Here is a 17,611-nt window from a genome sequence, read left to right on the forward strand (position 1 = left end):
TGCCTCTCCATGCCCTCAGTTTGTTCCCCCAGTAAAAGTTCGCTCGTGCCTTCTCGATCTCGTATAGGTCTGTATTGATTGACCTACGAGCTCTATCTTTGCATCCTATCAAACCAATGAGATTTCCCCACATATGTATTCTTTTGAGGGCCTTTGACCGAATAAACCCTAACTAAAACCATTTGAGGCGGAGTGTGAAAGTGAACAGCCCCAAGCAGGGGCCTAACACAATTGGGAGCCTTAGGCAAAATTTAAGAATGAGGCCTCTTAAAAAAATTACATTTATAAAGACATGAGCCAATATTTACATGTCCGGTCAAATTATGGGTCTTTGATATTATGAGATGGGCCTTTTTTTTAGCCTTTATTATTTTTTAAAATTTTGAGACCTTAGGCTTGGGCCTAACTCGCCAAGGCAATGGCCGGCCCTAGACCCAAGTAGATGTTGATGATGGTTGTGCGTGGGAGCCGGTGGAGGCCTTGGACACATGGTCATACATTGTTCAATCATGTTTGGAGAGAAAGCGCTTGCCGATTACTCTATATTCACGATTTGACCAACTCTTTAGAGTCATTCGTTATACAATGAAGGAGAGCTCGACATTCTTGGAATCCAAGAAGAATGAAAAACTATTGTCTGCAACGAAGAGGTGCAAGATTGCCAGGCTCTTTCGTGATATACTGACTCTATGAATGAGCCTCCTTCTCACATATGGGACTATGTAACAAAGACGAGAAAGCATCGATGCATAAAATAAACAAATATTGGGATAATTGGTCACGTTGTCGCGAAGCTTCGAAAGAATTAGAGATGTTACATAGGCTAGGATTGAGAATTTTACCAATGACATAATTCATGACCCGCAAAATCCAAAGGCCAGAATTCCATCTCCATGATTCGGCTAAAATTATCCTAGTCAACACGGTCGTAGACTTTGCGCATGTCTGAGTTTAGGGACAACATATCTCGTTCGCGATCTCAAACCAATGGTTGCATTCAAAACCAAGGATAATATAATCCTCAATTTGACTTCCAACTGTGAAGGCATTTTGGTTTATGTTGATCACGAACGCAAATGTGGGGTTGAGTCTATTTCCCAAAGTCTTGAGACTATTTTGTAGATGACATTGTAAAGAGCTGTAGGATGGAAATCTTTCACTTTTTTTTTGCCTCGGTAGTCTTTGGGATGAGAGTTTCATTTCATTCTCCCACGGTAAACCCTTCATTGAGGGTTCTCTATTTCCAAACAAGATCTGTTTCAAGTGTATTTTTTTTCAACAGACATTAGCTTTTCCAGCTATCTTCCCAAGCTTTGATGAGTGGCTGGCATCTTCTCTCGCACGCTTGACATCCCCTCTAAGCAAATCACCGAATTTTGCTCTGCCTGACTATTTATGGTGTTTTTTTCTAGGCTGCTGTATTTTATATTTATTCAATTTTTGCTATTGATATGATGTATTGATACACCTCTATTGCTCAAGATTTTTTTTAATCTTCGAAGAAAGTACTTTTACAGTAAAAAAGCCACACCAGAATACATTACATTGGATATAAGAGCCGAAAGCTCAGGACCGAGCACAAAACAACACGCCAACACAGAGCCTAAGGCCTTACCGGTCACAAGCAAAACATATAGCTATACTGCTCGGATTTTTTAGTATTGTAGCTTTTAATGGAAAGTGTTTTGTCTCTAAACCTTTGGTGATCAGCCTTAGTTAGTCTGGCATCTTTAAATTCGAAGAAATCTAAAAGTACTGACAGCTTTCAAGTTTAAATGATTGGATTACCTACTCAAAATGAAACCTAAAAATAATAGTTACAAAGCATGTTTAAGGAGATGAAAGGTTGCAACTTCGCAAAAGAAAACTTGCCTCTTGGTTCTGATCAAAAGATCTCATGTAAATCAACCGAAGCACACAATTGAATTGAACGAGTACAAATTGCAAACAAACATATGGTGAGTCTCTCTATATTCCACATCAAGCTTTTTAGGCGTCTGGTAGTCTCATCAGAACTTCTGATGGTGGACGCAAAGTGCAAACCATTTCTTTGGTCTTTCCAAAGTAAACCTGAATCATGAAGACATGCATCTCAGAACGTAATTTTTAATCCAGGTTTGAAACAATAGCGAAAAAGAATAATTTTTTTTTGCCTCCAGAAGATATACCTGATCAAGTGAATTTCTAAGTTTACTCTCCATTTCTTCAATCATTCTTCCCATGTTGCAAATATGCCCTTCTTGAACCGAGAGGTCCATATTCATCTACGTGATGCAAAAGAAACAGATCATATAGCGGTATAGATGAAAATAACCTAAAAAAGTAGGGTCATAATGATCGAATCGTATTTCGCTACTATGAAATCCACAAAGGTAACATATGCATAACGAATGATGCAAGCCTTTTTTTTTTCCTGGCTGGAATGTAAGAGTACTTAAATAGAGTTCGACATAGCATTCAGAAGAAACTGGAAAGTTGGAAAAGAATACAAAAGTATAGTACTTATGAAGATATATATACATATATTGCAGACGTTTATTTAAGGTAAAGATAGTATAACATATTGTTTTCCAGTTATGTAAGATAGTAAAGGTTGTTCTTTAAGAAGGGAGGACGAACAAAATTACAGGGTAATTAGTAATAAACCAAATACAATATTGCAGTCAAATCAAGATATTGGTTTATCTAGTAGCTCCAAGTTACAACTACCCATAACATAATCTAGAAATTTGTCCAGGATGGATTAAACAAGACCTCGATGCAGGACATGCAAAGGGATGAACGTCTGATGAATAAAAATGAACATATTGATGAACCACCCAAGTCACAGAGAGAGAGAGAGAGAGAGAGAGGGCAGTGAATATTTTGTTCTTATTTAGCAATTCACTCTAGAGAGTCTAGGCCTCTCTAAAGTTCATGTCACCCTTTTTCATTTTGATCATTTGTAACAAGAAGAGTGGTTTTGGAGTGATCTGTACCATTGTTACTGTTACCAATTCTCATAAATTTCCATTAGATAGATTACCACATATTTCGAAGAAACGGCAATCTATCTAATAGCCAAGTTCTTCCCCTAACAATTGCCTAGCGTAAAACTCTCATTAAAACAGAATATGGTACAAGTACCTCTCGTCTAATCGAGCCAGACAAACTGAACGTTCCAGATGCCTCGTTATTTGTTGTCAAGGATAGCATGACCGTACTGGTTAAGCGATAATGCGCAGTTCCTCCTTCCTCTTCTGGGCCAACCTAAGATTATGATAATTTTTCAGCACCGGTAAAACACCGATATTCAACTCAAACAGGCACTTCGAAAGTAGGGTTTGATTCACACTCCATGTTCTGATAAATATTTACAGACGACGGAAAAAAAATCATGTCCTTACCTCGATCACATGGATGGCATCCCACGATCCCTCTTCTAAATAACCCCTTCTACCGTGTCCTGTTTTCGATCCATCTTCACCATAAACATTAAAAAGTTAGTAAAAGAGAAAGGTTCCAGGAAAAGGCAGAGCATAAGGCATGGAGTACAAGTACGAACTTACCTTTCTTTATTAAAAAACAGCCTACAAATCCTTCATTTCCGTCTTCCCACATATACACAGATGAAATCCCACCTTCATAATACCTAGCAATTATTGGTTATGCAAACTGCTATTTATAATAATGAAGTGAAAAAGCCGATGCATAAATTCATAATGACATATAACATCTATGATACTAGTTCACTCTTTGAGCGCTTCCAAATATTGTTAACGGGAGGGATAAGGGAAAGTTCACACATAGAAGAAAAAAGCTACGAACAATCACAACGAGGTAAGTAAAGGACCTCACTGGTCACGATAAATTGAGATGATGTCGTTTGCTTCGATTTCTAGTTTCCTCAACTCATCTGATGGGAGTGCACCGTCCTCTAATGGTGGGTGGTATTTGTTTGACCATGGTGATCTGCGTTATCAAAAAACATGAGCCTATCACGTATTATGTTTAACTTTCAACAACCGATTTCACAGCTGGTAAACAGTATAACAAATTACAGAAAGGGATAGAAATAGAAATTTTCAGATAGTTTTTTTTTTCTAAATTAGAGTACACTTGGTAGAAAGAAACATATTTTCAACGGACACCAACACATTGCAATGATTTCTATCCAATCTGAAACATCACCAGCTGAATATTTCACGTATACGAGTGCCAAAAGGAAGACAGAATAAGCAAAAAAAGAAAACGTAATATATAACAGACACGACCATAGTATAAAGTTCATGCGAATATGGGCGATCAATTACCTGTAAGAGTCAGCGTCTCTATTGTACTCGCATAAAATGAATTCCTTTCCACTGTCCGTGTCGCATAAGACCTGGATTGGCGAATCACAGTTTTTATCACAGTTTTTTGTCACTCCAGAAAGATTTTCGCACCAAACAGCCGTGTTTGAGAAAACCCACAAGCACAATACATCCAAACAACAGACGATGAAAAACGCATTTCAAAGCACTACTTTCCTTTAACTAATACAACACATTTCAAATCAGAACAGACATGATCTGTTCTGTGCAAGGGAGAGAAAAAAAAAAAAAAGATATGCAACAAAAATTGCACAGGACATTCAAGTATATGAACTGACAAAAACTGAACTGAACCACTACTCCCTGAGCATTGTGTAATTTAATAATAATAAAATAAAAAAGAGCTCCAGATACACGCCGTTGCCTGTGTAATTCATTTTTTTTCCCCAACCGAAAATAAAATTAAACCCTAAGACCAAGAAATTAGACACACGCAGTGCATTGTCTAAACCATTCCATCGATTTTCTCCAAAGTTTTTGGGCGACGAAACGCCAATCGAGGCGAGGACAAACCCTAGCGAATTGAAGGGAATGTGAATAGAAGCGCGGAAATGAGGGAAAGAAGAGGCAAGACCTGCAATGGCTGATCGACCTGAGAGAGGAGATCGGAGGAGTGTTGGGGTAAGAGAGTGAGAAGAGCGGAGAGAGCGGTGTCTGTGTGCTTCGGAGGGATTCTTCTCATCAGTCCCATTGCTGCTTCCATTATTTTTTTTCTATTTTTCTTCGCTCACTTTCTCTTCTGCCAAACGAAAAACAATCCACAGCTATTTAACGATTTTAAATAATTAATTTTGGAAAAGGAAAAAAAGGATAATTAAGATCTCTGGGGGAGTTTGATTCGTGGAGTAAAGAAAAGACAGCCGTTTCTTTTGATCCGAGTTTCCCTCGCGGGAACCACCCTTTATATATCTCTTCTTTTTTTATTTATTTATTTATTTTATGTTAATATGTAATAAAACGTCATATATATTTTAAACCACTTTTATAAAGAAAGAAAAAATATAATAAATTGATAAGGGTGTCAAAAATTATTTTTCTCCAGACGTATTTTATTTGTCTAAAATAATATTGGTACTTTAGTCGATATGCTGAACAAAGAGAAAGATAAAATTAACACATCGTTTTCATTCAACCTAAAGGGATTTTTATTTTTTTAGATCAATTTCCACAATTTACACTGTATAGTTAAAAAAAAAATCTTCAAAATTCAGAACACAATTTCTTTATTCGTTTTTCTTCTTCTCTTTTCTAATGAACGCTAATTTTAAAACTTAATACCATCATTGCGATCACGTTGTCTCAACGTTTAGTTAGATATAGTGGAGATTAACCATCTGTTCATACGAAATTTCAAACTCAATAAATTCAAAATTGAATGCTAAGCTGTGAATAGTTCAAACTCATGATTGTTGCTACAAAGACGCATTTGAATTTGGCGATGGGTATAATTGCCAATGCATGTGGAAGTTTCCATTTTAACCTATTCTAATCTAACCTACCTTTTGCATCAACATTTTGAATTATTATTAATATAAAAGCCCAAAATTCAGGTAGGAGGGGGAAAAAGAGGGTGGTTCGACTTTTGCCACATGCATTTAGGAGTAGTAGATTTGAAGGCATAGCAACAATAAACAACAAACACAAAGTCCAAGCCAATCGTAATCGCCAAAGGAAATTTGAGTTTTCTTGTTTTGGGACCCCATTAGATGATATGATAGAACAAGCAGGTCCCAATAAGTTTGGTAAAAATGATTGGACGTCATGGGGTCTTTTGTATTAGCCATTGTCCTTTTTCACTGGCCTAGCTCTTGTGTAATCTAGTCTCTCTCTTTTTCCAGGTTTTACCTTTAAAAATACCGTGAAATACAATCTATAGAGTTCTAGACTATAATTTGGCCAGCAAATCATGGACCCACTTTAGAGCTCAATGCTCTTAGCCAGTGGGATGTTTTCATTATGTGTTGTTTCAGTACAGTTCAGTCAAATCTCTCTCCTCAAAGCTCCAAGTGGCTCAGAAAGATCCATCTCATTCAGATACAAAGAGAAAAAGAAAGTCATAAAAAAAATACTTTGGCCATAATGAAGATGAACAATCACTTCGTCGCGTATGTTCATTTCTAGCAGAGTATAAAAGCTACCTTTCCTTTATATTTTTCCTAAAAAAATCACATTATCTTGTTATATAAATAGGTTAAAGTTGTACAGGTAGACAAGGGAACATATATGCAATGGTTTTTTGTTGATTCAACATATTCAGTTGTCTACTAGTTTTTATAGGTTCTTAAGAAAATACATCCATTGTGGACATAGTATAATACCGTTTGGGATCACTATATTCTATATGGAGAGAAGTGTAGACATGTTCATCTGTTTTAGTTCATTGAAGAAAAGTGTCTTTTGCCCATAGTTTTGACTTGAATACAATTAGCAAAGAAAGAGGGGAACATATAATAATGCAATAAAACCTTCTTTTGGTAAAAAAAAAAAAAAAAAAAAAAGCTCTAGTTGACACTTGAATGATTGCACCAAACATGGTTATTCTGAAATCTCCTCACAGCGCAAGCAATTTAGGCATGAAGGAAAACTCGTACCTTTCCATGAAATAAACGTCACTGTAACTATTATTGAAGTGATATCATTAACTCCATTGGACAGTCCAAAATTGTTGAGTAGCAAGAAAAACTAAAAGAACCGTTCAAACTTCAAGATGTTTCGATCTTCATGCTTTAGAGATCATTTTGGCACGTCGCTCGTCATATGATGCTGAAACCAGTTCATTAATAACAATTTAGACGATTGTATCATAGTCGCAAAGAAGTACAGAAATGCCAGGGTATTGAAATATCGAAAGAAAGTCATGTAGACTGGTGAGGTTTAAGAAAAAGAGCAGCATCGGACAGGAAATAAATGCAAATAATAACACCATTTAATAAAATAAAAGACAAAAAAAATCAAACTTGGGGATTTTTAGCCATAATATCGTCCCATGAAAGTTCTAAAGTCTAAATAAGATAATTGATCATTTTGATGGGCTTTAATTTTTCTTTAATCCCATTTAAAAAAATAAATAAAAAAAAAGTCTTCAGTCTTTCAAACTAAAACTCCATGGGAAAACTTAAAATGAAATCTGGGATGATTTAGGACTCAGAAAACTACAATCAACCATCAGATGGGAACAACGCATGCGAAGCGTTACGTTTTGTCATAAAGAAATATATCTCAGTCAAACCTACACAAATATAATCGCCAAAGAAAAATCAAATCTTACGCTCAGTTGGCCGAGACATGAGAGGAACATGATTAGCCTTCTTATTTTTTGGTTTGTCTAAGGCGGTCTCGTCTGGAAGAAAAAAATAGAGAAACAATACACAGAGGCAGGTGATTCTCGAATGAAGAGCATAAATTTTTTTAATCAATGGAAATTGCAAGTGCAATTTTGCATGCGTTACCTGTTGACACGGGAAAACTAGTAACAAGAGCCTCCCGAAAGATCGCAGCTTGGAGATTGTTAGTTTGGCATTGTTTTACCAAGTGTCGGTTCAAAGCTAGTCCAGAATCTATGAGTTCAAGTAATTTACAGATATATAACTCACAAAAGCACCAACAGATAGAAGGAAAAATAAAATCTAAAATGAATATACGTCCATAAGCACGTTTAATGATTCAAGTAACCTAGTGAAATTGAAATCAGGCACAGGACAAGAATATCTACTACCACTACCTGAAGAACAAATGAACTTTATATTTTCAAATTCACAGGAGTGAAGTACCAAAGGAAGCTCCGGAGCCATGATGTACTGAGGTTTCCTTGTAATTCCGTCAGTATCCAGTAATGCATCAATTGCCTATAAATTACATTATTTATTCAGAACCCCAATATATTATTATATTTTTAATATATAGTAAGACTGTAAGACTATAATTATACGTAAGGAAAAAAAAACTGTCCTCCGCCAAACATAAAGCATTGTCATGCATAAGAGTGAAATATAATGAAATGTGATGCAAGATTTACTATGTTATTCCTGTATACATCTTAATTATTTAAAAAGGAAAAGTTAATGAAAATCGAAAACCCCATAAATTTATAGTTAGTGATACTCACATCAGGGGATTCAAAGCCTTGTCCGATCATGAATAGCACCGCAACCATGCATCTGACCTGATGCCACAAGAACGCACTGCCTCTGATTGTGATTGCCCAAAGTTGATTACCTTGAAACCTGAAAATTCACAAAGAATTAAAAAGAAACTAGAAAAGTTACATCAAACTCAAAGGTTTGCAAAAGATTTTTGTTATCAAGTCAAATCTGGGCGAGTCTTCGCAACGAGTCCTTTACCGTACTGTGTTTTTTTTTTTTCCGGGTGAAGTACATTGCGGAACTACGTTATTATATATAATGAACGATCAAAATACACACAGCAAAAATGAGCCCTGGATTCAGCAGTTTTTTTTGTATGAATGATCGAAAATAAGATAAGATAAGGTCAACCAATAAATTTATGCACGGATATACATATATATATATATATATATATATATATATAGGGAAAACTATACAAAAAATCCATTTGAAACTAATCGTTTAGCAAAATAGCCAAGTTTCAAGTTTCCAGCAGACTAGCCAAAGTTATGTCGTCAATTTTTTTTATACACCCACACACACACAACACATGTGCGCACACACAAACCAATAATGTCAACCTCACATCAGAAGGCAAAATTTCGAATGAAGAGATATGACGCCTGAAGTTGTGCACATTAAGTGCATCCATTTTGCAGAAGTTTCGGAAGTCATGTTCACCTATGAATTTATTGCCAGCACTCATCATGACCTGAAGTAACCACAACCAGGAAGAAAAAAAAATGAGCTTGATTATCGGATTATGGAGCATAGTTAACAGGAACCAATAGACAAAACAATACCGAGATGTTTAGGTTTTCTTCCCAAAAGAAGTATTTGTACTCCCTGCTCAAACAGCTAAACCTGTATTTTCCAAAAGTAATACACAGAGCACCAATTATGACACTAAAACAACACATAATAGGAGAGAACCCTATTAACTTTTTTTCTAAAGATTTTTTGTTTTCCTGTTGCAGAACACCAGAACATGTAGAAAGCAGACAAACCTTGCACTAAAACCAACTGGAACAGGAGACCAACCCAGGACACGAATATCGTCAGGAAGGGCTCGATTCAGCACCCTCACATAATCCACTTCTCCTTCTGTTAAAAGGCATGCAATAATAGATTGGGGAACGGCATTTCAAAGCGGGAAAAATTATTAACTGTATTTGTAAATAAAAGAGCTCAAAGGGTACCATCATAGCTCTTTGACTCCATGTTCCATTTTATTTTAATTCATGTCATTATCTTGTCCCCACTTTGTGGTCAAACTATGCAACCTTAATGCATACTCAATAAAATAAAATAAAAATAAAAAATGAAACAGAAATGTTCTAGTTAACATCATTTTTCACAAGAAAATATCTGATATTAAAATCCTCATCATTTTATCAATTATTTACTAACAAATCACCAAATAATTTCAGGTTATTTTATGAAAATGCATCAAGCTTAGCATGTAGCATGTAACACCTTCATTTACCTCTTTCTATTTTCAAAAGATAAGCCACACGATAACTATTTGAATCTTGAAACAGGGATTCAAAATGAGAAAAAGAATTGCGCACCCAATTTCTCTATCGGTACCATCTCGCTAGAGTTTCCATTATCTATACAAGCTTTCTTGAGGTTTGACCGTAAAAACAAAGCAACAACCTGCATCCAATGAGATTCAGATTCATGGAAACAACTAATCTTCACTATGATTGGCGTCATTCAAGAACTCAAAATAATCAAGCGAAAAAAATCCTCTTATGATTCATATACACCAAAAGCAAAGGATATAGAATTTGTTATTCATGTAGATTTATATATCACAACTGTTTAATTGCTGAGATCTGTAGAACGCAACATTGATAAACGATTTCCAAGTAAATTACAAAAGAAGTAAACATATCGGTTTCCTACGAAGTTTTACAATCGCGTTAATGATAACGAAATACGAGAAGCAACACGATGGTCTTTGCAAAACTTACTTGTCCAACAGAAGAAACCCCCTTGTCTGTTCTACCACATCTCGAATATTGCCAATCCTTCTTGTCACCAACTACAAGCCTCGTCTTTTCTAGAGCTCCAAAAAGTTCAGACTGCCATATAATCAGTTTTATGTGAAGAAAGAGCAATGCAATTTTGGACAAATGTTTAAGATTCGTTTGGTATTGAGTGAAACAAAATCAAAAGCACTTGAAAGTTTGAGCCCCGGACTAATATTTAAGAATACATTTTCAAGAAAGAAAAAAAAAAGAAAAAAAGAAAAAAACACCTAGCATACTCTGAAGTGAATTACTAAAAATGAGTTAAATTTACCTCAACCGTTGGATCCATTTGTGCTTCTGAAGCAAAGCCATAGAACCTGTGACAACGCAGACGAAGTTGAATCTCATAGTCAAAACTATACCCAAAAACACGATTTCCAAATCTGATTAAGTGTTGGAAGACGAAGAAGAGCAAACTGTGAACGAGATAACTTAGAAACTAGAAAAAAGATGTGACATGCTTGGCTATACAACGTACCTCTGCCCAAAGTACATGATTTTTAGAGCAACAAATCTTTTGCAGTTGTGATTCATGACGCTTATATCATAACCTGCTAGAAATTCACAAAATTATACTAAATACAACAAAACACTATATCTATAAAACACAATAAGATATATCAGCACTACGGACCAATAATTTATCAGACTGTTTTATAGGACAAGCCAAAAATGGAGTTTGTTTTAGCTGCTCGTAATGAAATGCTGAACAACCTGTGACTTTCTCTTTGGATTTCTTCTTCTTCTTTTTCTCCTTCGCGGTGCTGTAATCGCAACAAGTAGATTCCGCGCCAGTGACTTTCTCAATTGAACCATTGGACCTCCTCTTCTCTTTCTGCGGCAAAAACCAACACGCGCGTCAATTGCACGGGACGATTATTGCACAAGAAACTTGGACGAACCTCGGAGGAACAGGTACAAGACGAGAGTCGCGATGAGAGCTTTGCGTTCTGAGCCTCTAGTTCCTAGGTTGTCCACACACGGTGAGGATTCGACGAAGCAGAGAGCGAGCGAGAGAAAGGAGAGAGGAAGAGAGATAGAGAACCTGAAGTCTGAGTTGGAGAGAGTTGACGAGTGAGTTAAGGCTAGCGATTCGTTCTTCTTCTTCTTCTTCGTGGCCATGGGAGACTTGTTTCTTCTCCGACATGGTAATCAATTGTTTTCTATGTCGTTTACTTTACGCCTGAACACCCCCTTTGCTTCGTAAAAGTGTCGTATATAGTATGTGCAAACAATGAGGTTTGGACTTTGGACACAAATGTCCTTTTTTTTATGGTGGACTTTTCTAAAATAAAATTACCTTTTCTTTTCATCCGAAAGGGAAAATATAAAATTACTTAGGGCCTGTTTGTTAATTAACTCCAAAAGTTTATGTTTGTTAGTTCACTCCAAAAAATTTCACTTTTCTATTTTATATTTTTACAATTGTAGTGTAAATTTTTTTTACAATTACATCCAAAAAACTTTTTTTCACATCACTTTTCCTCCAATCTCCCCTACCATCACCGTGCTCGCAGCCCCCAGTCCGCCCCTCCCTACTCCCGAGCCCCCCACCGCGCCGGCTCCACCCTGAGCCCCGCCATCGTCACAAAAGACCACCACTGCGCAACCCACGATCGACAGCCCCGAGCCCCCCACCGTGTCGGCTCCACCCTGGGCCCCGCCAGCGCCGCCATCGCCACGAACGGCGCATACGACGCCGCTCTCAGCGCCACCACGACGCGGCCCACGTAGGTTCCGAGGAGTTCGGCCATGGCGTTGAGCTTCTCACAGGTGCTTCTTTTGATTTTTCATTACAGCGATAAGAGTTTTTGTCAATTTGGAGAGAGAGAGAGAGAGGTGTGAGGAAAAACAAAGTGAAAAATGTCGAAAACAACAAAAAAGTTGTTTTTACTTTTTGTTCACAATAAGTGAATACTACTTGAAAATTTTTGGAGTTAAAAAAAATGAGAAGTGAAACAAACACGTTTTCACTTTATTGAAAACCACTGTGCAAATTCAATAAGTGGAAAACAGTTTTCCAATGATATACCAAACAGCCCATTTGTTTTCTATTTTCTAATTTTTGTAGTTGTACTGAAAAATTATTTTGCAGTTGTTTTCAAAAAGCTGTTTGGTACAGTTTTCATTTTTGTTTTTGAGAAATTGAAAAAACTGAAAAAACTGTTTGGTAGAGTTTTCATTTTTGTTTTTGAAGGAGAAGGAGGAGAGAAGAGAATAATTTTTTTTTCAAGAACACCTTTTATTTGTTTTCAGTTTTCTTTACCCTTTTACAAAACAACTTCAAAATTTATTGAAAATTTTTTCTGAACATTTTACCAAACACAATTTTCACTTTTTGTTTCATATTTTTTATCTCAAAAACAGTTTTTGAGTTGAGAACCAAACAACACCTTTAGGTTTTGTTTGGTAGTTAACTTAAAAAGTTTTTGTTTTTTATTTTTTAATTTTTGTAGTTGTACTGAAAAATAATTTTGCAGTTGTTTTCAAAAAGCTGTTTGGTACAGTTTTCATTTTTGTTTTTGAGAAATTGAAAAAACTGAAAAAACTGTTTGGTAGAGTTTTCATTTTTGTTTTTGAAGGAGAAGGAGGAGAGAAGAGAATAATTTTTTTTTCAAGAACACCTTTTATTTGTTTTCAGTTTTCTTTACCCTTTTACAAAACAACTTCAAAATTTATTGAAAATTTTTTCTGAACATTTTACCAAACACAATTTTCACTTTTTGTTTCATATTTTTTATCTCAAAAACAGTTTTTGAGTTGAGAACCAAACAACACCTTTAGGTTTTGTTTGGTAGTTAACTTAAAAAGTTTTTGTTTTTTATTTTTAAATTTTTGTAGTTGTACTGAAAAATAATTTTGCAGTTGTTTTCAAAAAGCTGTTTGGTACAGTTTTCATTTTTGTTTTTGAGAAATTGAAAAAACTGAAAAAACTGTATGGTACAGTTTTCATTTTTGTTTTTGAAAAAATGAAAAAAAATGAAAACTATTTGGTACACCTTTTGAAAAAAATGAAACTATTTGGCGGCGATGGTGAGGCTCGGTGGTGATTGAAGAAGATGGCCGGATTTTTTTTTTTTTTTCAAGTCTTGGCGCGGGTGAGGAGAAGGAGGAGAGAAGAAAATAATTTTTTTTTTTTTTTTTTTTCCAAAAACACATTTTATTTGTTTTCTGTTTTCTTTACTCTTTTACAAAACAACTTCAAAATTTTTTAAAATTTTTCTTCCGAAAACACAACCAAATGCAACTTTCCTTTTTTGTTTCCAATTTTTTTATCTCAAAAAGTCAAAAACTCTTTTGCAGTTGAGAACCAAACACAACCTTAAATACAATAACTTAACCGTCAGAGGAGTTGCAACGCGCGGCTCGGGTGTTGGTCGAACTTTGTGGGTCGCTACCACTGATGCAGAGCGTAGGTCTCCATCGATGGTAGTGCGACGTGAGTCGTTGTTATCGATAGCAGGGGCTTATATTATGGGTGAAAAATCGTGATATTGAAATTGATATATCCAATTTTATTTATGTTTTTTTAAGTTTATTATTTTTCGAACTTTATTTAATTTGTGCGTTCTGTATGTTTTGTTTCGGATCGGAGACGGAGTAGCCGTCTTTCACTATCTCGATATGGATTTTCCGTTAGATTCTTGTTTACAAAAGTTGAATAATCATCTTTTTTTATAATCACTATGATTATTTTGAAAATTTTGTAAGTAGTTAGGCCACTTTAAACTTAAAGTTTGAGATTAACCCACGTTTGAGGAGTTTTAGAAAAATAACCAATTATATTAAGTGTCACTAGAGGTAATGGGTTAAAATTTCATATTGATCTTTAAATAAATATAATATTTTTTTATAGATTCATCGTTTTCTCTCTCTTATTTTTTAATTCGTCACTTTCTCCCTCATACTTTTTTTTCAAACATTTGTTATTGCATCAAAACTTCAAAAATCCATATCTATCTCATACGAACTCGAAATTGAGTGATTCCAAATCCTACAGATTCATGGCGCCAAGATCTTCAAAAATAGATCCATTGTGTTTGAAGAAAAATCATGTTTAATGCATCATGCTTAAAACGTTGGAATTGCAAACAAGCCAACGTTTCAACTAAGTTTCAAGTATAGCCATAATTGACGCGGCCTTATTATTCATATAGTAAATTACATGATTATCTTTTCTTTAAAAACCGACAGAAGATTATATATAGCCAATGTTTGGGCGCAGCAAAATAGTCAGGCTTTAATACACGTTATACTAATTTATTCTCTAGTATTTTCTTTCCTAATTTGTAGTCCAATTAGTTGCTCTGAAATGTGGATTTGCTTTTCATCGACGTGGATTTGATTTTCATTGATTTTCTATCTTAATTCACACGTTGATATGTTGTCTCTAGTCAAATCTCCTTAATTAGGGAGTAATTATGTTTTTGTTTTTAACGTCGGAAAATCGGTTATAGTTAATTTTGGTAAATTCAAGAGGTAGTTAATTTTGGTAAATTTAAGATAAGTTGTAGCACATATCGATTTATTTATGATAATTCGGTGAGAGAAAAACATAGGATTTCGTTTTTTTTTTTTTTTTTAAATTGATATAAAAAATGTTTCCCACTTTTACAGGCGCTTCAGATTTCTTTACCGATTCTAATCAATATTTTATCACCCTAAGCCGTCGGTCCAACCAAGCCGTGTCGTTCACACCCAAAAGTATTCGGTTCTTACCAAACTGAATTACTGGCTTTCATATCATATATATACTTGATAAATTATATACATTATCAAAATATTGAAGTCAGTCGTCATTGGAGTTGAAACTTGAAACGAGTCAGTTCACGTAAAACGGGATGATCCAAAATTACTCAAATCGCAGAGCGCCTATGTACCACAAGCTCGCAAAGATAACTATCCGAAAACACGATCGAGAATGTTATAAACTATTCGTTCACGTATATATTAAACCGGTTGATTAGTACTATCAGAAAAGGAAAGAAAGAAAACCAAAACATTAGAGCTAACTAGCTAACAAGTAAGCTTGTTCTTGAACCACTTGAGTGTCCTCTTTCTCAAACTCTCTTTTCTCGTGAATTTGTAGCCTCCGAGGAACTCCTGCCTAGAAGAATAGTACTGATGAGTCGTCACGCCGAGTCTCTCTGCTGCGGAGACTATCGAAGCTGTGTTCGTTGCACTGAATAAGCTGATCGGAGGAGAGATCTTGACCTCGTCGTCTTTGTCTTCCTTCGTCTTTGTTGCCATAGATATCAACTCTTTCAAGAGCTCATTGAGCTTCTCAGGGTCTGACCACGGATTGAAATCGGGTTCTTCTATCATCGGCTCCTCTTCTTCGACTTCCGTGGACGTTTTCACGCATGATCTCATGAGGATCATCGTGTTTTTGGTGTTTGTATTGTTGATGATGCTGTGTCTTAGGTCTTTTTATCTGTTTTGTTTTCAAAAGCTGAGTTTAGTCGACTTTAGATGTGTAAGCGTATGCTATATATAGATGTGTCTCTAAAGAGCTGAAGTATATTTCTTATTTGAGTCGGAATTGTTATCCTGAGCTTTAGGATTGAATTTAAATGATTTATTCCTCAAGATATAGATTTCCTTTTAAGATCGTCAAAGTATTTATGTATATATTTTTTTCCCTTTTGCGATCTAACATGGGTTCTGATTAGGGATACATTATTATATATATATAAAGCCCCCAATTTCACTATTCATGCTACAGTAACCTTAGATTTTTTTCTTAAAATTTCCAAAAATACCTATTTAAGTTTTAAAATTACATTAGTAACCGTATAACAAAATTCCAGAAACAACTTTAAAAAACGAAAAATTCTAGAAACAACTCTAAAGCGAAAATTCAAAAAATAACTCTAAAAATGAAAATTCCCTAAACTAACTTTAAAACGATAACAATTATTAGCCGATTAATAGTTTTATAATTTAAATATTATATATATATAAAGCAAAACCCCAATTTTACTATTCATGCTACAGTAACCTTAGATTTTTTCCTTAAAATTTCCAAAAATACCTATTTAAGTTTTAAAATTACATTAGTAACCGTATAACAAAATTCCAGAAACAACTTTAAAAAACGAAAAATTCTAGAAACAACTCTAAAACGAAAATTCAAAAAATAACTCTAAAAATGAAAATTCCCTAAACTAACTTTAAAACGATAACAATTATTAGCCGATTAATAGTTTTATAATTTAAATTACTTATGATCAGTACAATTATTGAAAACTAATTAACATATAAGTAACGATGTAGGTTAATTATAATTTTTGTGTTGCTAAAAAAAATTGTGTTCATAATTACAACTTACTATTTCTAATTTATTTTTTTATATCTGAGTTATTATTTAATTAAAATGGTTTAAACATATATTAAAAAGTGGTAAAAAAATGCTAACTTTTACGTATGACAAGTGATAACCAACAATTGCAAACCGTTCACATTATTATCTAAATTAAAATTTATCAAGCCTCCCGGGCAACGCCGGGACCTGTTTCTTGTATAATTATAAGAACCCCAATTATATACCATATAACGGGGCGTTTCAGTAATTTGAGGAACCAATTTAATTAATTGATTTTTTTTATTTGCGAAGGAGTTTGAGTTGGACCAAACACAGTTGAAGAGGTGGCCGCGAAAATAATATTTTTCAGATTATAAAAAATAGTTTTTTCTTGATAATTACATATTTTTTAGAAAATTTATTTACTAGTTAACCTTGTTTACAAGTTTCTGGTTTTTCTTAAGAGAAAAATAATCTCAAATAACTCTTTACAATAAAAAAAAATAATAAAAAAAAAAAAAACTTTTTTGTTAAAATATTTCCAACAGCCACTATTTTCAAAATATTACACTTAAAAACCCTATTTTTGTAAATTTTCTTCTCATTATTAGTTCTAAATCGGAGGCCTAGTGTATCAATTTCGAAGTATATTTGTTATCATCAATGTTGATGTCCTAAATCTAATTAAACAACGGATAATACCAAAACCATTACTATTTTAATAGTTTTGGACCAAAATCTACTAATTGTGTTTTCATTCAAAATTATCATTACTCATTTTGTACAATTATA

The 17,611-nt window shown here is 34.5% G+C and overlaps 2 protein-coding genes across 4 annotated transcripts; both read right to left on the reverse strand.

Moving 5' to 3' along the window:
- Positions 1-1,763: 1,763 nt before the first annotated feature.
- CPB (Subunits of heterodimeric actin filament capping protein Capz superfamily) lies at positions 1,764-7,079 on the reverse strand. Of its 2 annotated transcripts, XM_089619358.1 has the most exons (9): positions 6,944-7,079; positions 4,927-5,091; positions 4,293-4,363; positions 3,838-3,951; positions 3,549-3,631; positions 3,387-3,460; positions 3,127-3,249; positions 2,169-2,264; positions 1,764-2,070 (listed from the first exon to the last, which is right to left on the reverse strand). In XM_089619358.1, exons 2-9 carry the CDS (start codon positions 5,053-5,055, stop codon positions 1,990-1,992), a joined length of 771 nt encoding a protein of 256 aa, XP_089475484.1. In that variant the 5' UTR covers positions 5,056-5,091; positions 6,944-7,079; the 3' UTR covers positions 1,764-1,989. The 2 variants fall into 2 exon arrangements, with proteins under 2 accessions (XP_089475484.1, XP_089475483.1); XM_089619357.1 differs by lacking the exon at positions 6,944-7,079 and having other exon boundaries at positions 4,927-5,246.
- On the reverse strand, positions 6,833-11,743 carry LOC149391283 (Pseudouridine synthase family protein). Of its 2 annotated transcripts, XM_089619356.1 has the most exons (15): positions 11,561-11,740; positions 11,418-11,480; positions 11,230-11,350; positions 10,994-11,066; positions 10,787-10,832; positions 10,456-10,566; positions 10,048-10,135; positions 9,484-9,580; positions 9,280-9,340; positions 9,058-9,188; positions 8,458-8,575; positions 8,074-8,197; positions 7,802-7,909; positions 7,621-7,692; positions 6,833-7,115 (listed from the first exon to the last, which is right to left on the reverse strand). In XM_089619356.1, the coding sequence occupies exons 1-15, from the start codon at positions 11,660-11,662 to the stop codon at positions 7,072-7,074; spliced, it is 1,359 nt and encodes a 452-aa protein (XP_089475482.1). In that variant the 5' UTR covers positions 11,663-11,740; the 3' UTR covers positions 6,833-7,071. The 2 variants fall into 2 exon arrangements, 1 of the variants encoding a protein (XP_089475482.1); XR_016300117.1 differs by lacking the exon at positions 6,833-7,115 and having other exon boundaries at positions 8,123-8,197; positions 11,561-11,743.
- Positions 11,744-17,611: the final 5,868 nt, after the last annotated feature.

The sequence above is a fragment of the Urtica dioica genome, chromosome 7 (genome assembly GCF_054948205.1).
Source record: "Urtica dioica subsp. dioica isolate 48M chromosome 7, U.dioica_male_clone48M_v1_H2, whole genome shotgun sequence".
Taxonomy (NCBI): domain Eukaryota; kingdom Viridiplantae; phylum Streptophyta; class Magnoliopsida; order Rosales; family Urticaceae; genus Urtica; species Urtica dioica.